This window comes from Medicago sativa, chromosome 8 (assembly GCF_051527215.1).
Source record: "Medicago sativa cultivar Bolivia chromosome 8, Bolivia_mono, whole genome shotgun sequence".
Lineage (NCBI taxonomy): Eukaryota > Viridiplantae > Streptophyta > Magnoliopsida > Fabales > Fabaceae > Medicago > Medicago sativa.
Window position 1 is genome coordinate 1543358 of NC_140756.1, and position 24689 is coordinate 1568046.

Here is a 24689-nt window from a genome sequence, read left to right on the forward strand (position 1 = left end):
TTTATGGCCTTCCTAGTAAAAAAGGGTCGAAAACGAGTAATGTCCTAAATTAACGTGGAGATTTTCTTAACCTCCATTTTGGCCGAATTTTTAGAGAATGCAAAAATATCCCATGGAAGTCGTAGTTATGTTGTTTACCTATCCAACGGATTTTTTTAACCTCCATTTTGGCCAAATTTTTAGAGAATGCAAAAATATCCCATGGAAGTCGTAGTTATGTTGTTTACCTATCCAACGAATTGTCACATGCAAAGATTCAATGCAAATCGGCCACTTTATTGACTTCCTAGTAAAAAAGGGTCGAAAACGAGTAATATCCTAAAATAACGAGGAGATTTTCTTAACCTCCATTTTGGCCGAATTTTTAGAGAATGCAAAAATATCCCATTGAAGTCGTAGTTATGTTGTTTACCTATCCAACGAATTGTCACATGCTAAGATTCAATACAAACTGGCCACTTTATGGCCTTCCTAGTAAAAAAGGGTCGAAAACGAGTAATGTCCTAAATTAACGAGTAGATTTTCTTAACCTCCATTTTGGCCAAATTTTTAGAGAATGCAAATATATCCCATGGAAGTCGTAGCTATGTTGTTTACCTATCCAACGAATTGTCACATGCTAAGATTCAATGCAAATCGGCCACATTATGGCCTTCCTAGTAAAAAAGGGTTGAGAACGAGTAATGTCGTAAATTAACGAGGAGATTTTCTTAACCTCCATTTTGGCCGAATTTTTAGAGAATGCAAAAATATCCCTTGGAAGTCGTAGTTATGTTGTTTACCTATCCAACGGATTTTCTTAACCTCCATTTTGGCCGAATTTTTAGAGAATGTAAAAATATCCCATGGAAGTCGTAGCTATGTTGTTTACCTATCCAACGAATTGTCATATGCTAAGATTCAATACAAACCGGCCACTTTATGGCCTTCCTAGTAAAAAAGGGTCGAAAACGAGTAATGTCCTAAATTAACGAGTAGATTTTCTTAACCTCCATTTTGGCCGAATTTTTAGAGAATGTAAAAATATCACATGGAAGTCGTAGCTATGTTGTTTACCTATCCAACGAATTGTCATATGCTAAGATTCAATACAAACCGGCCACTTTATGGCCTTCCTAGTAAAAAAGGGTCGAAAACAAGTAATGTCCTAAAATAACGAGGAGATTTTCTTCACCTCCATTTTGGCCGAATTTTTAGAGAATGCAAAAATATCCCATGGAAGTCGTAGTTATGTTGTTTACCTATCCAACGAATTGTCACATGCTAAGATTCAATGCAAATCGGCCACATTATGGCCTTCCTAGTAAAAAAGGGTCAAAAACGAGTAATGTCCTAAATTAACGAGTAGATTTTCTTAACCTCCATTTTGGCCGAATTTTTAGAGAATGTAAAAATATCACATGGAAGTCGTAGCTATGTTGTTTACCTATCCAACGAATTGTCATATGCTAAGATTCAATACAAACCGGCCACTTTATGGCCTTCCTAGTAAAAAAGGGTCGAAAACGAGTAATGTCCTAAAATAACGAGGAGATTTTCTTAACCTCCATTTTGGCCGAATTTTTAGAGAATGCAAAAATATCCCATGGAAGTCGTAGTTATGTTGTTTACCTATCCAACGGATTTTTTTAACCTCCATTTTGGCCAAATTTTTAGAGAATGCAAAAATATCCCATGGAAGTCGTAGTTATGTTGTTTACCTATCCAACGAATTGTCACATGCAAAGATTCAATGCAAATCGGCCACTTTATTGACTTCCTAGTAAAAAAGGGTCGAAAACGAGTAATATCCTAAAATAACGAGGAGATTTTCTTATCCTCCATTTTGGCCGAATTTTTAGAGAATGCAAAAATATCCCATTGAAGTCGTAGTTATGTTGTTTACCTATCCAACGAATTGTCACATGCTAAGATTCAATACAAACTGGCCACTTTATGGCCTTCCTAGTAAAAAAGGGTCGAAAACGAGTAATGTCCTAAATTAACGAGTAGATTTTCTTAACCTCCATTTTGGCCAAATTTTTAGAGAATGCAAATATATCCCATGGAAGTCGTAGCTATGTTGTTTACCTATCCAACGAATTGTCACATGCTAAGATTCAATGCAAATCGGCCACATTATGGCCTTCCTAGTAAAAAAGGGTTGAGAACGAGTAATGTCGTAAATTAACGAGGAGATTTTCTTAACCTCCATTTTGGCCGAATTTTTAGAGAATGCAAAAATATCCCTTGGAAGTCGTAGTTATGTTGTTTACCTATCCAACGGATTTTCTTAACCTCCATTTTGGCCGAATTTTTAGAGAATGTAAAAATATCCCATGGAAGTCGTAGCTATGTTGTTTACCTATCCAACGAATTGTCATATGCTAAGATTCAATACAAACCGGCCACTTTATGGCCTTCCTAGTAAAAAAGGGTCGAAAACGAGTAATGTCCTAAATTAACGAGTAGATTTTCTTAACCTCCATTTTGGCCGAATTTTTAGAGAATGTAAAAATATCACATGGAAGTCGTAGCTATGTTGTTTACCTATCCAACGAATTGTCATATGCTAAGATTCAATACAAACCGGCCACTTTATGGCCTTCCTAGTAAAAAAGGGTCGAAAACAAGTAATGTCCTAAAATAACGAGGAGATTTTCTTCACCTCCATTTTGGCCGAATTTTTAGAGAATGTAAAAATATCACATGGAAGTCGTAGCTATGTTGTTTACCTATCCAACGAATTGTCATATGCTAAGATTCAATACAAACCGGCCACTTTATGGCCTTCCTAGTAAAAAAGGGTCGAAAACAAGTAATGTCCTAAAATAACGAGGAGATTTTCTTCACCTCCATTTTGGCCGAATTTTTAGAGAATGCAAAAATATCCCATGGAAGTCGTAGTTATGTTGTTTACCTATCCAACGAATTGTCACATGCTAAGATTCAATGCAAATCGGCCACATTATGGCCTTCCTAGTAAAAAAGGGTCAAAAACGAGTAATGTCCTAAATTAACGAGTAGATTTTCTTAACCTCCATTTTGGCCGAATTTTTAGAGAATGTAAAAATATCACATGGAAGTCGTAGCTATGTTGTTTACCTATCCAACGAATTGTCATATGCTAAGATTCAATACAAACCGGCCACTTTATGGCCTTCCTAGTAAAAAAGGGTCGAAAACGAGTAATGTCCTAAAATAACGAGGAGATTTTCTTAACCTCCATTTTGGCCGAATTTTTAGAGAATGCAAAAATATCCCATGGAAGTCGTAGTTATGTTGTTTACCTATCCAACGGATTTTTTTAACCTCCATTTTGGCCAAATTTTTAGAGAATGCAAAAATATCCCATGGAAGTCGTAGTTATGTTGTTTACCTATCCAACGAATTGTCACATGCAAAGATTCAATGCAAATCGGCCACTTTATTGACTTCCTAGTAAAAAAGGGTCGAAAACGAGTAATATCCTAAAATAACGAGGAGATTTTCTTATCCTCCATTTTGGCCGAATTTTTAGAGAATGCAAAAATATCCCATTGAAGTCGTAGTTATGTTGTTTACCTATCCAACGAATTGTCACATGCTAAGATTCAATACAAACTGGCCACTTTATGGCCTTCCTAGTAAAAAAGGGTCGAAAACGAGTAATGTCCTAAATTAACGAGTAGATTTTCTTAACCTCCATTTTGGCCAAATTTTTAGAGAATGCAAATATATCCCATGGAAGTCGTAGCTATGTTGTTTACCTATCCAACGAATTGTCACATGCTAAGATTCAATGCAAATCGGCCACATTATGGCCTTCCTAGTAAAAAAGGGTTGAGAACGAGTAATGTCGTAAATTAACGAGGAGATTTTCTTAACCTCCATTTTGGCCGAATTTTTAGAGAATGCAAAAATATCCCTTGGAAGTCGTAGTTATGTTGTTTACCTATCCAACGGATTTTCTTAACCTCCATTTTGGCCGAATTTTTAGAGAATGTAAAAATATCCCATGGAAGTCGTAGCTATGTTGTTTACCTATCCAACGAATTGTCATATGCTAAGATTCAATACAAACCGGCCACTTTATGGCCTTCCTAGTAAAAAAGGGTCGAAAACGAGTAATGTCCTAAATTAACGAGTAGATTTTCTTAACCTCCATTTTGGCCGAATTTTTAGAGAATGTAAAAATATCACATGGAAGTCGTAGCTATGTTGTTTACCTATCCAACGAATTGTCATATGCTAAGATTCAATACAAACCGGCCACTTTATGGCCTTCCTAGTAAAAAAGGGTCGAAAACAAGTAATGTCCTAAAATAACGAGGAGATTTTCTTCACCTCCATTTTGGCCGAATTTTTAGAGAATGCAAAAATATCCCATGGAAGTCGTAGTTATGTTGTTTACCTATCCAACGAATTGTCACATGCTAAGATTCAATGCAAATCGGCCACATTATGGCCTTCCTAGTAAAAAAGGGTCAAAAACGAGTAATGTCCTAAATTAACGAGTAGATTTTCTTAACCTCCATTTTGGCCGAATTTTTAGAGAATGTAAAAATATCACATGGAAGTCGTAGCTATGTTGTTTACCTATCCAACGAATTGTCATATGCTAAGATTCAATACAAACCGGCCACTTTATGGCCTTCCTAGTAAAAAAGGGTCGAAAACGAGTAATGTCCTAAAATAACGAGGAGATTTTCTTAACCTCCATTTTGGCCGAATTTTTAGAGAATGCAAAAATATCCCATGGAAGTCGTAGTTATGTTGTTTACCTATCCAACGGATTTTTTTAACCTCCATTTTGGCCAAATTTTTAGAGAATGCAAAAATATCCCATGGAAGTCGTAGTTATGTTGTTTACCTATCCAACGAATTGTCACATGCAAAGATTCAATGCAAATCGGCCACTTTATTGACTTCCTAGTAAAAAAGGGTCGAAAACGAGTAATATCCTAAAATAACGAGGAGATTTTCTTATCCTCCATTTTGGCCGAATTTTTAGAGAATGCAAAAATATCCCATTGAAGTCGTAGTTATGTTGTTTACCTATCCAACGAATTGTCACATGCTAAGATTCAATACAAACTGGCCACTTTATGGCCTTCCTAGTAAAAAAGGGTCGAAAACGAGTAATGTCCTAAATTAACGAGTAGATTTTCTTAACCTCCATTTTGGCCAAATTTTTAGAGAATGCAAATATATCCCATGGAAGTCGTAGCTATGTTGTTTACCTATCCAACGAATTGTCACATGCTAAGATTCAATGCAAATCGGCCACATTATGGCCTTCCTAGTAAAAAAGGGTTGAGAACGAGTAATGTCGTAAATTAACGAGGAGATTTTCTTAACCTCCATTTTGGCCGAATTTTTAGAGAATGCAAAAATATCCCTTGGAAGTCGTAGTTATGTTGTTTACCTATCCAACAGATTTTCTTAACCTCCATTTTGGCCGAATTTTTAGAGAATGTAAAAATATCCCATGGAAGTCGTAGCTATGTTGTTTACCTATCCAACGAATTGTCATATGCTAAGATTCAATACAAACCGGCCACTTTATGGCCTTCCTAGTTAAAAAGGGTCGAAAACGAGTAATGTCCTAAATTAACGAGTAGATTTTCTTAACCTCCATTTTGGCCGAATTTTTAGAGAATGTAAAAATATCACATGGAAGTCGTAGCTATGTTGTTTACCTATCCAACGAATTGTCATATGCTAAGATTCAATACAAACCGGCCACTTTATGGCCTTCCTAGTAAAAAAGGGTCGAAAACAAGTAATGTCCTAAAATAACGAGGAGATTTTCTTCACCTCCATTTTGGCCGAATTTTTAGAGAATGCAAAAATATCCCATGGAAGTCGTAGTTATGTTGTTTACCTATCCAACGAATTGTCACATGCTAAGATTCAATGCAAATCGGCCACATTATGGCCTTCCTAGTAAAAAAGGTTCAAAAACGAGTAATGTCCTAAATTAACGAGTAGATTTTCTTAACCTCCATTTTGGCCGAATTTTTAGAGAATGTAAAAATATCACATGGAAGTCGTAGCTATGTTGTTTACCTATCCAACGAATTGTCATATGCTAAGATTCAATACAAACCGGCCACTTTATGGCCTTCCTAGTAAAAAAGGGTCGAAAATGAGTAATGTCCTAAAATAACGAGGAGATTTTCTTAACCTCCATTTTGGCCGAATTTTTAGAGAATGCAAAAATATCCCATGGAAGTCGTAGTTATGTTGTTTACCTATCCAACGGATTTTTTTAACCTCCATTTTGGCCAAATTTTTAGAGAATGCAAAAATATCCCATGGAAGTCGTAGTTATGTTGTTTACCTATCCAACGAATTGTCACATGCAAAGATTCAATGCAAATCGGCCACTTTATTGACTTCCTAGTAAAAAAGGGTCGAAAACGAGTAATATCCTAAAATAACGAGGAGATTTTCTTAACCTCCATTTTGGCCGAATTTTTAGAGAATGCAAAAATATCTCATTGAAGTCGTAGTTATGTTGTTTACCTATCCAACGAATTGTCACATGCTAAGATTCAATACAAACTGGCCACTTTATGGCCTTCCTAGTAAAAAAGGGTCGAAAACGAGTAATGTCCTAAATTAACGAGTAGATTTTCTTAACCTCCATTTTGGCCAAATTTTTAGAGAATGCAAATATATCCCATGGAAGTCGTAGCTATGTTGTTTACCTATCCAACGAATTGTCACATGCTAAGATTCAATGCAAATCGGCCACATTATGGCCTTCCTAGTAAAAAAGGGTTGAGAACGAGTAATGTCGTAAATTAACGAGGAGATTTTCTTAACCTCCATTTTGGCCGAATTTTTAGAGAATGCAAAAATATCCCTTGGAAGTCGTAGTTATGTTGTTTACCTATCCAACGGATTTTCTTAACCTCCATTTTGGCCGAATTTTTAGAGAATGTAAAAATATCCCATGGAAGTCGTAGCTATGTTGTTTACCTATCCAACGAATTGTCATATGCTAAGATTCAATACAAACCGGCCACTTTATGGCCTTCCTAGTAAAAAAGGGTCGAAAACGAGTAATGTCCTAAATTAACGAGTAGATTTTCTTAACCTCCATTTTGGCCGAATTTTTAGAGAATGTAAAAATATCACATGGAAGTCGTAGCTATGTTGTTTACCTATCCAACGAATTGTCATATGCTAAGATTCAATACAAACCGGCCACTTTATGGCCTTCCTAGTAAAAAAGGGTCGAAAACAAGTAATGTCCTAAAATAACGAGGAGATTTTCTTCACCTCCATTTTGGCCGAATTTTTAGAGAATGCAAAAATATCCCATGGAAGTCGTAGTTATGTTGTTTACCTATCCAACGAATTGTCACATGCTAAGATTCAATGCAAATCGGCCACATTATGGCCTTCCTAGTAAAAAAGGGTCAAAAACGAGTAATGTCCTAAATTAACGAGTAGATTTTCTTAACCTCCATTTTGGCCGAATTTTTAGAGAATGTAAAAATATCACATGGAAGTCGTAGCTATGTTGTTTACCTATCCAACGAATTGTCATATGCTAAGATTCAATACAAACCGGCCACTTTATGGCCTTCCTAGTAAAAAAGGGTCGAAAACGAGTAATGTCCTAAAATAACGAGGAGATTTTCTTAACCTCCATTTTGGCCGAATTTTTAGAGAATGCAAAAATATCCCATGGAAGTCGTAGTTATGTTGTTTACCTATCCAACGAATTGTCACATGCTAAGATTCAATGCAAATCGGCCACATTATGGCCTTCTTAGTAAAAAGGGTCGAAAACGAGTAATGTCCTAAATTAACGAGGAGATTTTCTTGACCTCCATTTTGGCCGAATTTTTAGAGAATGCAAAAATATCCCATGGAAGTCGTAGTTATGTTGTTTACCTATCCAACGAATTGTCACATGCTAAGATTCAATGCAAATCGGCCACATTATGGCCTTCTTAGTAAAAAGGGTCGAAAACGAGTAATGTCCTAAATTAACGAGGAGATTTTCTTGACCTCCATTTTGGCCGAATTTTTAGAGAATGCAAAAATATCCCATGGAAGTCGTAGTTATGTTGTTTACCTATCCAACGAATTGTCACATGCTAAGATTCAATGCAAATCGGCCACATTATGGCCTTCCTAGTAAAAAAGGGTCAAAAACGAGTAATGTCCTAAATTAACGAGTAGATTTTCTTAACCTCCATTTTTGCCGAATTTTTAGAGAATGTAAAAATATCACATGGAAGTCGTAGCTATGTTGTTTACCTATCCAACGAATTGTCATATGCTAAGATTCAATACAAACCGGCCACTTTATGGCCTTCCTAGTAAAAAAGGGTCGAAAACGAGTAATGTCCTAAAATAACGAGGAGATTTTCTTAACCTCCATTTTGGCCGAATTTTTAGAGAATGCAAAAATATCCCATGGAAGTCGTAGTTATGTTGTTTACCTATCCAACGAATTGTCACATGCTAAGATTCAATGCAAATCGGCCACATTATGGCCTTCTTAGTAAAAAGGGTCGAAAACGAGTAATGTCCTAAATTAACGAGGAGATTTTCTTGACCTCCATTTTGGCCGAATTTTTAGAGAATGCAAAAATATCCCATGGAAGTCGTAGTTATGTTGTTTACCTATCCAACGAATTGTCACATGCTAAGATTCAATGCAAATCGGCCACATTATGGCCTTCCTAGTAAAAAGGGTTGAAAACGAGTAATGTCCTAAATTAACGAGGAGATTTTCTTGACCTCCATTTTGGCCGAATTTTTAGAGAATGCAAAAAAATCCCTTGGAAGTCGTAGTTATGTTGTTTACCTATCCAACGGATTTTCTTAACCTCCATTTTGGCCGAATTTTTAGAGAATGTAAAAATATCCCATGGAAGTCGTAGCTATGTTGTTTACCTATCCAACGAATTGTCATATGCTAAAATTCAATACAAACCGGCCACTTTATGGCCTTCCTAGTAAAAAAGGGTCGAAAACGAGTAATGTCCTAAAATAACGAGGAGATTTTCTTCACCTCCATTTTGGCCGAATTTTTAGAGAATGCAAAAATATCCCATGGAAGTCGTAGTTATGTTGTTTACCTATCCAACGAATTGTCACATGCTAAGATTCAATGCAAATCGGCCACATTATGGCCTTCCTAGTAAAAAAGGGTCAAAAACGAGTAATGTCCTAAATTAACGAGTAGATTTTCTTAACCTCCATTTTGGCCGAATTTTTAGAGAATGTAAAAATATCACATGGAAGTCGTAGCTATGTTGTTTACCTATCGAACGAATTGTCATATGCTAAGATTCAATACAAACCGGCCACTTTATGGCCTTCCTAGTAAAAAAGGGTCGAAAACGAGTAATGTCCTAAAATAACGAGGAGATTTTCTTAACCTCCATTTTGGCCGAATTTTTAGAGAATGCAAAAATATCCCATGGAAGTCGTAGTTATGTTGTTTACCTATCCAACGAATTGTCACATGCTAAGATTCAATGCAAATCGGCCACATTATGGCCTTCCTAGTAAAAAGGGTCGAAAACGAGTAATGTGCTAAATTAACGAGTGTCATACCCCAATTTTTGACCTAAGGCCCCACTGACACGCGTCACGTGACCCTAATCGATCTGATACTTCAGTTAAAATTTCGGCAGAGAGGTATTTTAAAATACCTCATATGTCGGTTCCGAGTCGGGCCCTCTTTCTCTCTATCATTTTTATTCTTTATTCTTTATTAATTAATTAATTTTAATTTTAATTTTAGTTTTTAGTTTTTTTATTTAGTCATTATTTCTTCAAAATTCATTTGTTATTTTCCTTTTTAGATAAATCCGTTTTTATTTACTTATTACCTAGAAAATAAAAATCAAAAAAATATGTATGTATTTATCCATTTCTTTATTTATTTATTAAGTGTTAAATTCAAAATGGTCTCAATCCAAAAAAAATAGTCTGTCACACGCTTCAAGCTAGCCAAGTACGTGTTCGTCGATCAGTCCAAATTCAGTTCGGAATATTTCCTCAATCGAAGTCCAAGTTCATTCACATGTTCATCCTCATCAACCCAGCAACGGCATTCTCGTTTCCTCCTCCCCAAGTCGCAGTACTTCTGCAGGTTTTAAACAAACCCTAAATTCCCAATCCTGCACTATAAATACACCTGCACACACACAGAAATAGGGGAGAACGGAAGCAAGGAGGATTGCAGACGCACACACGAGTAGGAGAGACGCAGGTACAGACACACGCACAAAATAGGCAGGCACAACAGAAGCAGACACGGTAACAACACCCAACACAGTAGCAGAATCAAATTCACCACCACAGGAAGCAGATCGAGCCATAATCCGAAACGGCAGCTGAACCAACAATCAACAAGTTCGACTCTGTACAAAGTTTTGTCCCAGTTTCGAATCAAGCCCATCTAGACGGTACAACGGTCGATCCAAACCAAAGAAGAGGGAAAGGTAGTTTCTTTTTGTCATTTGTGTCGTTTGTATATATATAGTTTGATTTACAAGGGTTTGAGAGTTACTGGTAAAAAAAAATCATAAAAAAAAACAGTAGGAAGAAGTATCCATTTCTCTTGTATTATCTTTTAGATCTAGAAACCTAGGGTTAGTATTTGGAAATTTTAGGTGTGGAAACAGAAATAGGGTACGAAATAGAGTAGGGATAGCGGAAAAAATATAAAAAAGAAGAGGTTCTTAAGCTTCCGGCGGCGGCGCCGCCACTCAGGGCCGGCCAACCGCCGCCACACTTCATCGAAGAAGAAACAAAGAAAGATGAGAGAGGATAGAGGAGAAGAGAGAGAAAGATCTGTCAAAATGAAAGAAAATTAGGGTTACACCCTATTTATACCCCTTTAAACCGGTTCGGTTCACCTGGAAACGGTCTAGGGTTGAACCGAACCGACCCCAACCCAATCTGCTTGGCCCATCGCCCCTTAACACTTTGAAGCCCAATTTCACTTGTTCTATTTCTTACACCACGTGCTTACTGCCTGCGCACCCCCCTCCTGTATTCGTCTTTTTATTTTTGATTATTCTTTCATGCATTTATTTAGATTCATTTCAGTTCATTTAAGTTTTAATTTTATCTCATGCATTTGTTTAGTTTATCTAGGGTTTTAATTTTACTTCATGCGTTTGTTTAGTTTACTCTAGTTTATATAGGTTTTAATTTCCTCATACATTTTGATTTCGTCTTGCGTTTTTATTATTATTAATTCTGGTGCATTTTTATTATTCTTATATTTGTTAGACTAGGCAACATATCTATCATTCATTTATCTATTGCATACATATTTATTTTATGTCATTTTATTTCTTGTCATATGGAATTTAGAATGTACATATAGGTTTGATGTAAATAATGCATATTTATTTTTTTCGCACATAATTTAGAATGTAAATATAGGCTTAATGTAATTTATTTATTTTTCTCGCAGACCATAGAATGTATTAATAGGTATTTGTGTAATAGTTAGGTGCATGTGTGCGTGTGTGGGTGTATGCTTTACTTTCATGCTCTAGCTTAGGTTAACGGTCTTTGTGGTGATCCAACGTCACCACAAAGTGCTACGCTTTATTTTCTTGCTCCGATAGTTTTAGTTTTTAGTATTATTATTCAAAAAAAAAAAAAACAAAAACAGAACACAAAAAAATATTTTTAAAATAAACCTTGATCTTAAATCAAGTGACGTCTCTTTTTATTTTCTTTCCTTAATTAAACTTCAATCAATTTAATCGTACTTCAAGTCATTTTTCTCTAATATAAAAAACACAAACAAATTCATTTTACCATTTGGCTTTTCCATTTTAAAACCTTTTTCAAACTAATAAAAAAAACACACAACCAATCAAACGTCAGTTTTTTTTTAACCCCGAACTACGAGGTTTTGATCCCTCACGGGTACGTAGGCAGAGGACTTTGTCCTTCCAAATCAATAAAATGTAGATAATTAGGTCCTCCTTTATTAATCATTTCAAATTCTTTTTTCTTCAAAAAATAAGCAAGTTATAGCACATTATTTAAATAAAACTAAAAGGTTCCCGTAGAGTACTACGGACATAAAGGGTGCTAACACCTTCCCTTTATGTAACCAACCCCCGGACCCCCAATTTAAATAAATTTTTTTCAAAGTCGTGAAATGAAAGTGAGTCAATAAGCTAATCAAATAGCCTTGATCTCCGAAAAATAACGCGACAGAAATGGCGACTTCACTGGGGAAAGTCCTAAGAGGGTTGAGCCTAACTTGGTCTTATTTAACTATTGTGCTATAACTTGCTTTGAAAAACAAAAATAAAAGATGGAAATACGTGTATATCTGTTCATCCTTCTTCTTTCTCCTTTCTAACGTGAGTGGTGAGATAAGTCCTACACCCGGACTTGAGTGAAATTTAAGATAGGACGGTGGTATAATCATAGTGCCTTGCCAAGAGTGAATTTTGGTTTGTGACACATGTGATAACCCCACTCAACTTAGGAATCTTGGAAGTATACTATGTTGGCATGAGTATTCGTGTTTGACATGTTATTTTCAAGTGACTGTCGAAAGTTGAGGACCTTTAGTTACCTTTAACCCCTCTCGGCCTTTTAGGACGTGGTGCGGTGGCTAATCATGAGTAATCTTGGTTTAGTTGACACGTGATACCACACTCAGACGAGACTTTCTTACGAATATTATTGGAACGGAAGTATTTCCGTAACCTGATAGTGTTCGGAAGTGGTTGATAACTCTGGGAACTTGGTAGAACCCGTGATACAGGTACATTTGAAAACCATAGTCCTCACCAATGGCGTTTTTTCCCTTGACTCCATCATTATGGGCCTAACCTCACTGTGTTTTCACCGTTTGTGTAACATATTCATGCATACATGCATTCATTCATAAAACCTTCTTTTTCATCATCAAAATATCGAAGGACTTATATGAACTTTTTTTTCTTTTGTAAACATCATAGATGGAAATTCCTACAAGAAACACTAGGAAGTATACTTTCCAGAAGCCAGATGTGGCTAAATTAAGGGAGCTAGGGAGGAAGGTAGCTAGCCAGGATGATTTTCGCGAACTTCATGGGAAACTGCTGGATATCCTCAAGGTAGATGTTACAAAAGGCGTCTTGGAGACTTTGGTTCAATTTTATGACCGTCATTGTCACTGTTTTACTTTCCCAGACTATCAGCTTGTCCCTACACTAGAAGAGTACTCTCATTTGATAGGTATAACCGTGCTTAACAAAGTACCTTTCAGCGGCCTTGAACCCAATCCCAAAGCCACAACCATTGCTAAAGCCCTCCATCTTGAAGCCTCCATCGTAAGAGATAATCTTATTGTCCAAACCAAAGGGGGTCCCTCAGGTTTCTCCACCGATTTCCTCTACGATCAGGCTTCCATTTTTGAACAGTCTGGCGCCAACCATGCCTTTTACTCTGTCTTAGCCTTACTTATCTATGGTCTTGTGCTTTTCCCGAACATTCCTAATTTTGTTGACATCCGTGCCATCCAAGTTTTTCTTACCAAAAACCCCGTCCCTACTCTTCTAGCAAACACCTACCATTCCATCCATGATCGAACTCTTGCAACTCGTGGAGCTATCCTTTGTTGTGCACCTTTACTCTACAAATGGTTCATCTCTCATCTACCTCAACCCCGCTCTTTCATAACCAACCTTGAAGGTACTCCCTGGTCTAAAAAAATCATGGCCTTGACAACAGCTGATATAGTTTGGTACCATCCAACCTGGGATGATGGGACAGTCATTATCAGATGTGGTGACTATCCCAATGTACCTCTCATTGGTATGGAGGGAGGAATTAGCTACAATCCCGTCCTTGCCCGACATCAATTGGGATACCCGATGAAGACACAACCAAGTAACCTTGCTTTAACCAATGAGTTCTACTGCAATGACGGTAATCACCTGGGTAAAAGGGAGGAATTTGTACAAGCTTGGCGGAGTATTCACAGACTTAACAGGAACCAACTGGGAAAAAGGGACAATTTTCTGCATGGATCTTACACTCAGTGGGTCATCAGTAAAGCTATCCAGAATCAGATGCCTTACACGGTACCGAGGCTCGTATCCGCAACAATTCCATCTTCATCATTACCTTTACCCTCTAAAACTCTGGGAGAGCACCAAGAACGATTGGCTGATAAAGACCGAGAAATTGCCACTTGGAAAAGGAAATATGACGAGGCTATGCTCATGATAGAAGATAAGAATGAAGAAATAAGGAAGCAGGAAAGTGTGATTCTCAAATTAGGGCAACAGATGATCGAGAGAAATGATCTACTCCAGGAGAAGGACAGGCTGCTTAAAAAGCATATCACTAAGAAGCAGCGTATGGATTCCATGGATTTGTTTGACGGTCCACATCCAGATTTCGAAGAGTAGTCTGCTATAGGAGTTCAAGAGTATTTTAGTTGTTTCACCACTTTATGTTATTTCCTAGCTTTTTTGTGATGTACTTTGGAGTCTATCCCTTGGCTCAGTTTTGTTAAAGGGGAATTATTTTAGTACTTTAATTAATTATTCAATAAATTTTCAGTTATGATGTTTACAAATTTGCTTTTATAAGTCCTTCGATAAATAAAAATGTGTCTATTTTTGCATAACATCATGCATCATTTTGCATTTCACAGTCTCAAATCCAAAGTCTCACACAAATTTTCTTTTCCAGAAAAAGGTTAGCTCGTTTCAAAAGGTGGCCCCACGTATCCTCTACAAGCCTACCCGCACTATCTACACTCGAGCAAACGTGAAAAAGAAGATGGATTTTCTCGAACAAGAAAACCAAGTGCTCCGTGGAGAAATAACAACCATGCAGACTAAGATGGACGAAATGGCTGAAGTGATGAAGACAATGGCGGAAGCACAGGTTCGAGCTCAAGCACAAGCTGAAGCGCAAGCTCAAGCATTAGCCCAAGCACAAGCTCAAGCTCAAGCACTAGCACAAGCTCAAGCACAGGCACAAGCACCACCGCCTCCTCCTCCAGTCAGAACTCAGGCCGAAACATCCGCCTCTGCTGCCGCCTCTACCCCTGGATGGACAATATGTGCAGATACTCCGATACACTCTGCTCCGCAACGTTCTGCGCCTCGGTTCTCGCCTTTCACTGCCGGCGAAATACTCCGTCCCATTGTGTGTGAAGCTTCAAGTTCTATGCCGGAAGGTCGTTCTTGGGGTGTGCCAGTTTGCCTCAGTGAAGTATTCCGCCCTATCATGACCGAGGTTCCGATGCCTGCAACTCATGTTCCTCCACCTCTAGTAGGAGCTCCTCCAGCAGCTATGACCTATTCGGCTCCGATGATGCATACCATTCCACAAGATGAAGAACCTATATACCATTCAGGGAACATGGAGAACTATGACAGAGTGAATGACTTGCAAGAAAAATACGATGAGATGCAACGAGAGATGAGAGCTCTCCATGGAAGGAAGATGTTTGGGAAGACTGCTTACGATCTATGTTTAGTGCCGGACGTCCAAGTACCCCACAAGTTCAAGGTACCGGAGTTCGAGAAGTATAAAGGGAACTCCTGTCCTGAGGAGCATCTAACAATGTATGTGAGAAGGATGTCTGCCTATGCCAAAGATGACAAAGTCCTTATCTATTTTTTCCAAGAAAGTTTGGCTAGTCCTGCCTCAAAGTGGTACATGAATCTGGACAAAACAAAGATTCAAACCTTCCGTGACCTGTGTGATGCTTTCGTAGAACAATACAGTTACAATGTGGATATGGCCCCAGACCGAAGTGATCTTCAGGCTATGACACAAGGGGACAAGGAAACGTTCAAAGAGTATGCCCAGCGATGGAGAGATGCTGCTGCCCAAGTCAGCCCGCGCGTAGAAGAGAAGGAGATGACCAAGCTCTTCTTAAAAACTCTCAGTCAGTTCTATTATGTAAACATGGTCGGAAGTACTCCCAATAACTTTGCTGAGATGGTTGCTACGGGTGTACGGTTGGAAGAAGGAGTCCGAGAAGGACGCTTAGTAAAAGAAGGGACATCTGCAAGTGGAACCAAGAAGTCTGGGAACCACCTCCCGAAAAAGAAAGAACAAGAGGTTAGTATGGTGGCTCATGGGAGGCCTCAATCAAATTATTTACCCTACCAACACGTTGCTGCCATCACGCCTGCTGCCAATACCATCTAACCACCAAATAGCCAACTCCAATTCCAACAATATCATCAACCACAATACCCTCAACAACATCCTCAACCATATCCTCAACAACCATATCTTCAACAACCATATCCCCAACAATACCATCATCCACAACCATATCCTCAACAACAACAATTCCTACAATATCCCCAACAACCATACCAACAATACCCACAACGACCATATCAACAACAACAGCCTCGACCACAGAATACCAAATTGCAAATTGACCCAATTCCCGTGACATATGCAGAGTTACTCCCAGGGTTGCTCAGTAAAAATTTGATTCAACTTAGAGCACCTCTTCCAGTGCCAGAGAAACCGCCAGCATGGTATAAACCTAACCAGACTTGTGCTTTCCATCAGGGGTCCCCAGGTCATAGTATTGAGGATTGTTATGCCATGAAGAATGCAGTTCAGAGGCTAATCAATGAAAAAAAGATAACCTTTACGGACTCAGCACCAAATGTTCGAACCAATCCGTTGCCAAACCATGGTGCCGCAACTGTCAACATGGTCGAAGATTGCCAGGAGACTCATTTCATCCTGAACGTCCAACACATCCGGACACCTTTGGTCCCTATACATGCCAAGATGTGTCAAGCGTCTCTCTTTGAACATGATCATGCCGCCTGTGAAGTGTGTCTTCTAGATCCTCAAGGTTGTCAGAAAGTAAAAGATGATATCCAAGGACTTTTAGACCAAGGAGAACTTGTTGTTGAAAGAAAGTGTGATGATGTATGTGTTATAACGTCGGAGGGGCCTTTGGAGATATTCTACGACAGTCGGAAGTCAGTTGCTGCTCCTTTAGTGATCTGTTTGCCTGGTCCGATGCCTTATGCTTCTGAGAAAGCCATTCCTTATAAGTACAATGCCACTATGATAGAGGATGGTCGTGAAGTTCCAATACCACCTTTGCCGTCTGTAGGAAATGTCGCTGAAGTCAGTAGAGTGCTAAGAAATGGGCGTATTGTTCCTGTGGTGCCCCCAAAGAAAGCTAGTGCTCCGGTAATCGAGGAGACCCAAGCTAAAGATCCCAGTGCAGTCAAAGATATTGGTCAGTCTAGTGGGACCAATGCAAATTCTGAGATTGATGAGATTCTTAAGCTAATCAAGAAGAGTGAGTATAAAGTGGTTGATCAATTGATGCAGACCCCATCAAAGATATCCATAATGTCTCTACTGTTGAATTCTGATGCTCATAAGGAGGCTCTAATGAAGGTCCTGGAACAAGCTTTTGTGGACTACGATGTGACTGTTGGTCAATTTGGAGGAATAGTGGGGAACATCACTGCATGCAACAATCTGAGTTTCAGTGATGAAGAGCTTCCGAAAGAAGGAAGGAACCATAATCTGGCTCTCCATATATCTGTGAACTGCAAGACAGATGTTTTGTCAAATGTGCTAGTAGATACTGGGTCGTCCTTAAACGTAATGGCCAAAACAACTTATGATCAACTTTCTTACAAGGGTACACCTTTGAGACGGAGTGATGTAATGGTGAAAGCTTTCGACGGTTCAAGGAAGAATGTTCATGGGGTGGTGGATCTGCCTATTACAATTGGTCCACATGTTTTTCAAATTACCTTTCAAGTGATGGACATCCAAGCATCGTACAGTTGTCTGTTGGGCCGGCCCTGGATTCATGAAGCTGGGGCAGTAACCTCTACATTGCATCAAAAGTTAAAATTTGTGCAGAATGGAAAGCTAGTAACTGTGGATGGTGAGGAAGCTTTGCTAGTGAGCCATTTGTCGTCTTTCTCTTTCATCGGGGCTGACAATGTTGAGGGGACATCATTCCAAGGACTCGCTGTGGAGGAAGAGAATACCAGGAAGAGTGGGGCATCTATTTCCTCTCTAAAAGATGCTCAGAATGTGATACAAGCTGGAGGGTCTGCAAGTTGGGGAAAGTTGATAGAATTGCCAGAGAACAAGCGCCGAGAAGGACTGGGTTTCTCCCCGTCAACTGATTTGCCCTGGAACGTCGTCGTGCCAACAAGAGGTACTTTTCACAGCGCTGGCTTTATCAATGCCCTGTCAGAAGCCAATGCTATCATAGAGGACAGCTCTGAGGGGATACCACAAAGTTTCGTGACTCACGGAGGGACTAGCCACAATTGGGTTGCTGTAGATGTTCCTTTTGTTGCTCACTTGTCCAAGTAATGCATTTGTTCGTTTTATGTTTTTTCAAAAAATCCTTTCGCCTCGCCCCAAGCGAAAGTGAATCTATCAAGGGCCATTTGCTTCAAAAATTATCATCAATTAAATAAAAATGTCGTTTTGTTCCCGACTTTTGTTTTATTTTTTTTCTTTTGTGCTTTTTTCTGAAAAATGGTAATACAAAAAACCAAAAAAATATGATCACCTTCGAAAAATCTGCATTTACTTATTTTCTAAAATCATCAATCATATCTGCAGATTAAACATCAATGAACTCTTTGAACAACATACCCCTATGATCTCTCCCAACTTTGAATCCCCTGTGTATGAGGCGGAAGAGGAAGAGAATGAAGAGATTCCCGACGAAATCTCTCGGCTACTTGAACGAGAAAGAAGAGCCATTCAGCCTTATGGGGAGGTAATAGAGGTCATCAACTTGGGTACTGAAGAAGACAAGAAAGAGGTCAAGATTGGGGCATCACTTGAAGCAAGTGTCAAGAAGCGAGTGATAGAACTTCTCAGAGAATATGTTGATATATTTGCTTGGTCGTACAAAGATATGCCCGGCCTGGATACTGATATTGTGGTGCACCGTCTGCCATTGAAGCCCGAATGTCCACCAGTCAAGCAGAAGTTGAGAAGAGCCCGTCCTGATATGGCCCTCAAGATTAAAGAAGAAGTACAGAAACAGATTGATGCAGGTTTCCTTGTCACATCAGAATACCCGCAGTGGCTTGCCAACATTGTGCCTGTTCCGAAGAAGGATGGTAAAGTCAGAATGTGTGTTGATTACCGTGATTTGAACAAAGCTAGTCCCAAAGACGATTTTCCACTACCTCACATTGATGTATTAGTTGACAACACTGCAAAGTCCAAAGTTTTCTCCTTCATGGATGGTTTTTCCGGTTACAATCAAATCAAAATGGCACCAGAAGATAGAGAGAAGACATCTTTCATTACCCCTTGGGGCACTTTTTGTTACAGAGTAATGCCGTTTGGGTTAATAAATGCAGGTGCTACTTATCAGAGAGGTATGACTACTCTCTTCCACGACATGATGCACAAAGAGATTGAGGTTTATGTAGATGATATGATTGTCAAGTCAGGTACTGAAGATGAACATGTCGAGCATCTGCTGAAGATGTTCTAACGACTGAGAAAGTATCAACTCCGTCTGAATCCTAACAAGTGCACCTTTGGCGTCAGATCCGGAAAGCTTTTGGGCTTCATTGTCAACCAGAAAGGTATTGAAGTAGATCCCGACAAGGTCATAGCTATCAGAGAGATGCCCGCTCCGCAAACAGAAAAACAAGTAAGAGGGTTTCTCGGACGACTGAATTACATTTCCCGTTTTATTTCTCATATGACTGCCACATGTGGGCCGATATTCAAGCTGCTCCGCAAAGAACAAGGTATCGTGTGGACAGAAGAGTGCCAGAAAGCCTTTGACAGCATCAAAGAGTATTTGCTAGAACCTCCAATCCTTATCCCTCCAGTTGAAGGAAGACCTCTGATTATGTACCTGACTGTGCTAGAAGATTCTATGGGTTGTGTACTCGGGCAACAAGATGAAACCAGAAGAAAGGAGCACGCTATTTATTACTTAAGCAAGAAGTTTACTGATTGTGAGTCTCGATATTCCATGCTTGAAAAGACATGTTGTGCTCTAGCTTGGGCTGCCAAACGCCTTCGTCACTATATGATTAATCATACTACTTGGTTGATTTCTAAAATGGATCCGATCAAGTACATCTTCGAGAAGGCTGCAGTAACAGGAAGAATCGCCCGGTGGCAGATGTTGTTATCTGAATATGACATCGAGTATCGTACCCAGAAAGCAATCAAAGGGAGTATCATTGCAGATCATTTAGCTCACCAACCAGTTGAGGATTATCAGCCTATCAAGTTTGACTTTCCTGATGAAGAGATCATGTATCTGAAAATGAAAGATTGTGATGAACCGTTATTCGGAGAGGGTCCAGGTCCTGAATCAAGATGGGGTCTCATATTTGACGGAGCTGTTAATGTGTATGGTAGCGGAATTGGGGCAATCATTATTACTCCTAAAGGTACACATATCCCCTTCACTGCCAGGCTGACATTTGACTGTACAAATAATATGGCAGAGTACGAAGCATGCATCATGGGTCTCGAAGAAGCTATTGATCTGAGAATCAAGATCCTCGACATTTATGGTGACTCAGCCCTCGTAATCAATCAAATCACAGGAGAATGGGAGACTCGCCACCCTGGCTTGGTCCCCTACAAAGACTATGCAAGACGATTATTGACCTTCTTCAACAAAGTCGAGCTGCACCACATTCCTCGTGATGAAAACCAGATGGCAGATGCTCTAGCTACCTTGTCTTCCATGTACCAAGTAAATCGTTGGAATGAAGTGCCATTGATCCGTATCAGACATCTTGAGAGACCTGCTCATGTATTTGCTACTGAAGAAGTTGTTGATGATAAGCCATGGTTCCATGATATCAAGTGTTTCCTTCAGAGTCAAGAGTATCCGCCCGGAGCTTCCAATAAAGACAAGAAGACACTAAGAAGACTGTCTGGCAATTTCTTCCTGAACGGGGACGTTTTGTATAAAAGAAACTTTGACATGGTGTTACTCAGATGTGTGGACAAGCGCGAGGCAGATTTATTGATGCATGAAATACACGAAGGCTCCTTCGGAACTCATTCTAGCGGGCACACAATGGCTAAGAAGTTATTGAGAGCGGGTTACTACTGGTTAACAATGGAAGCTGATTGTTACAAGCACGCCAGAAAATGTCATAAGTGTCAGATCTATGCCGATAAGATTCATGTGCCGCCAACTGCACTCAATGTTCTTTCGTCTCCCTGGCCTTTCTCTATGTGGGGCATTGACATGATTGGAAGGATTGAACCAAAAGCGTCAAACGGACACCGCTTCATTCTAGTGGCTATTGACTATTTCACCAAGTGGGTTGAAGCTGCATCCTATGCTAATGTGACTAAGCAAGTGGTGGTCAAGTTTATCAAGAATCATATCATCTGCCGTTACGGTGTCCCTAGCCGGATCATTACAGACAATGGGACGAATCTGAACAACAAGATGATGAAAGAGTTGTGTAATGATTTCAAGATCGAGCATCATAATTCTTCGCCTTACAGACCTCAAATGAATGGTGCTGTCGAAGCTGCAAATAAGAACATAAAGAAGATCGTCCAGAAGATGGTGGTGACTTATAAAGATTGGCATGAGATGCTTCCCTTTGCATTACACGGATATCGTACTTCCATACGCACGTCGACAGGGGCAACCCCCTTCTCTTTGGTATATGGTATGGAGGCTGTACTCCCCGTAGAAGTTGAGATTCCTTCAATGAGAGTTCTGATGGAAGCTGAGTTATCAGAGGCTGAATGGGTTCAAAGTAGATATGATCAATTAAATCTGATTGAGGAAAAGCGTATGACCGCCCTATGTCATGGTCAACTATATCAGAAGAGGATGAAGCAGGCTTTCGACAAGAAAGTTCGTCCCCGTGAATTCAAAGAAGGTGATCTTGTGCTCAAAAAGATTTTGACTTTCCAGCCCGACTCCAGGGGCAAGTGGACGCCTAATTATGAAGGTCCATATGTTGTCAAAAGAGCCTTCTCCGGTGGTGCCATGACTCTTCAAACCATGGATGGTGAAGAGCTTCCACGTACTGTGAACACGGATGCAGTCAAGAAATACTTTGTCTAAAAATCATAAGAACAGCTCGGTAAGTCGAAAACCCGAAAAGGGCGGCTTAGGCAAAAATGAGCGTCTCGGTGGACTGAAAACCCGAAAGGGCGGTCCAGGCAAAAATTAGAGACAATAAACAGAAAATCATTATCCTGATAAGCTGAAAACCCGAAAGGGCGACCTATGCAAAAGTTAAGGATTAAAAAAAAAAAAGAGACAAAGACAAAGTAACTGCATCCGATCTGGCACACCCACTTGGGGCATACCTGCTATCAAAGAATCTCCAATCTGAAGCGTCAAAAGCAGCGGGATTCAAAGTTGTTAGGGAAGATAGGGTTATGAAGTTCAAAGTACCTCTCCATTTTAAATTACCATTTTTCCAAATTTTGTAAATATCTATGGAGTCGCGCCTTTAGCGGACCACCATTCAATCAATAAAATTTGAGCCTTTGCCTTTTACTTGGAATTCTCATTTATTTCATTTTTCCAAAATTTCTTCTATTTCTTTGATGATAATATTTTGAAGCAAAATTCTTAAAACTTTTTTCACATCTCTAAAAGGCATAAACGAATAAGTGCATTATAAAGCTCGAGAGTAAAAGAAGTGTGCATCGACACTCCCCTCAAGGGTGGTTAAATCCTACTAAAACGGGCATATGGCTAGACACTGTGGGAAGCCTTCAAAAAAAAAAAAAAAATCAAGCTCGCTAAGTCGAAAACCTGAAAAGGCGACTTAGGCAATAGAGAGCGTCCCGGTGGACTGAAAACCCGAAAGGGCGGTCCAGGCAAAAATTAGGGGCACAAAAAAAAGGAATATATTCCCGGTGGATTGAAAACCCGAAAGGGCGATCCAGGCAAAAGTTAGGGATTTTAAAAAAAAAAAAAAAAAAAAAAAAAAGGGGAAAAGGCACGACGACTAAAAACGCCAATAGAAGAGCATTCTGTGTCGGCTTACAAAATGGCGATTTCTTTCCAGGCTTGTAATGGGTTCTTCCCCCTAGAAGGCATCAGTTATTACTTTGTCCCCAATGAGGTCATCTCCAAGGAAGTTTGCCGAGTGTTCAGTACTGCATGGTCCATTTCCCACCTTACCAGTCCTGTCTCATTTCATCGAGTCGTCTTTCATACAATCATACAAGTTACATTCATGCATCCATACAATCATACATTCATACAATCATACATAAATACCTTCACTTATTCATACATGCATACATATCATATACGCAATATCAATTCATACATGATTGCATTGGTCACCAGAATCTTGTTTCGGTCATGTCTTTTCAATTTGGCCTCTATTTATCATCGTGTCAAGCCGCAAGTTTCTACACACGAACGTCTGACATTTACCTTCTCGTCATCAAAAGTATCATCCCCAGTGTGCCTGGTCAGGAGATGTCACCCGTCAGTGTCAAGTGGCCAGTCCTAAACAACGGACAGCTTGAGTCTATTTTTTATCTTGTGTCAAGTGGCAAGTCCTAAACAACGGACAGCTTGAGTCTATTTTTTATCTTGTGTCAAGTGGCAAGTCCTAAACAACGGACAGCTTGAGTCTACATTTTATCTTGTGTCAAGTGGCAAGTCCTAAACAACGGGCAGCTTGAGTCTACATTTTATCTTATTTCAAGTGGCAAGTCCTAAACAACGGACAGCTTGGGTCTATCTTTTATCTTGTGTCAAGTGGCAAGTCCTAAACAACGGACAGCTTGAGTCTACCTTTACCTTTTTTCAAGTGGCAAGTCCTAAACAACGGACAGCTTGAGTCTATCTTTATCTTGCTTCAAGTGGCGAGTCCTAAACAACGGACAGCTTGAGTCTATCTTTTATCTTGTTTCAAGTGGCGAGTCCTAAACAACGGACAGCTTGAGTCTACATTTTATCTTGTTTCAAGTGGCAAGTCCTAGACAACAGACAGCTTGAGTTTATCTTTATCTTGTTTCAAGTGGCGAGTCCTAAACAACGGACAGCTTGAGTCTATCTTTTATCTTGTTTCAAGTGGCGAGTCCTAAACAACGGACAGCTTGAGTTTACCTTTATCTTGTTTCAAGTGGCAAGTCCTAAACAACGGACAGCTTGAGTCTACCTTTCGTCATGTTTCAGTTTGAAATCACATTTTATTTTCTTCAAGTGTCATCCCCAATTTAGCCGTTCAAGTGATGTCGCTAAAAAGTTTCCTTTCATTTGTCTTCATACCAAACCAATACGGTAATAGACAATCTTCCCCCAGTGAAACTACATTCCCCCTAGCGGAGTCGGATCCCATTCTTCAACGAATTTGGGTATCCCGTTGTTGTTTCCCGCCTCAGTCAAGTCATATTTGTCGTCCTGCATTCATACAAGCATTTCACAATCATTCATAGCATCTTAGGTCCAAAATTGGTGTACTTTGTATTTAAGTCTCTTCGGTCCGATCGAATTAAAGATTTCATCTTCAAATCTCCGGACGAAGAAACTTAAATAGGGGCATCTGTCATACCCCAATTTTTGACCTAAGGCCCCACTGACACGCGTCACGTGACCCTAATCGATCTGATACTTCAGTTAAAATTTCGGCAGAGAGGTATTTTAAAATACCTCATATGTCGGTTCCGAGTCGGGCCCTCTTTCTCTCTATCATTTTTATTCTTTATTCTTTATTAATTAATTAATTTTAATTTTAATTTTAGTT

At 39.3% G+C, this 24689-nt stretch overlaps 2 protein-coding genes across 2 annotated transcripts; both read left to right on the forward strand.

Annotated features, from left to right (window-relative positions):
* The first annotated feature begins 12941 nt into the window (after positions 1-12941).
* LOC146896216 (uncharacterized) lies at positions 12942-14378 on the forward strand. Its single transcript, XM_085732889.1, has one exon. It carries the CDS (start codon positions 12942-12944, stop codon positions 14376-14378), a length of 1437 nt encoding a protein of 478 aa, XP_085589015.1.
* Positions 14379-14736: 358 nt separating this feature from the next.
* LOC146896217 (uncharacterized) lies at positions 14737-19462 on the forward strand. Its single transcript, XM_085732891.1, has 4 exons — positions 14737-16136; positions 16299-18311; positions 18571-19208; positions 19326-19462. The coding sequence occupies exons 1-4, from the start codon at positions 14755-14757 to the stop codon at positions 19460-19462; spliced, it is 4170 nt and encodes a 1389-aa protein (XP_085589017.1). The 5' UTR covers positions 14737-14754.
* Positions 19463-24689: the final 5227 nt, after the last annotated feature.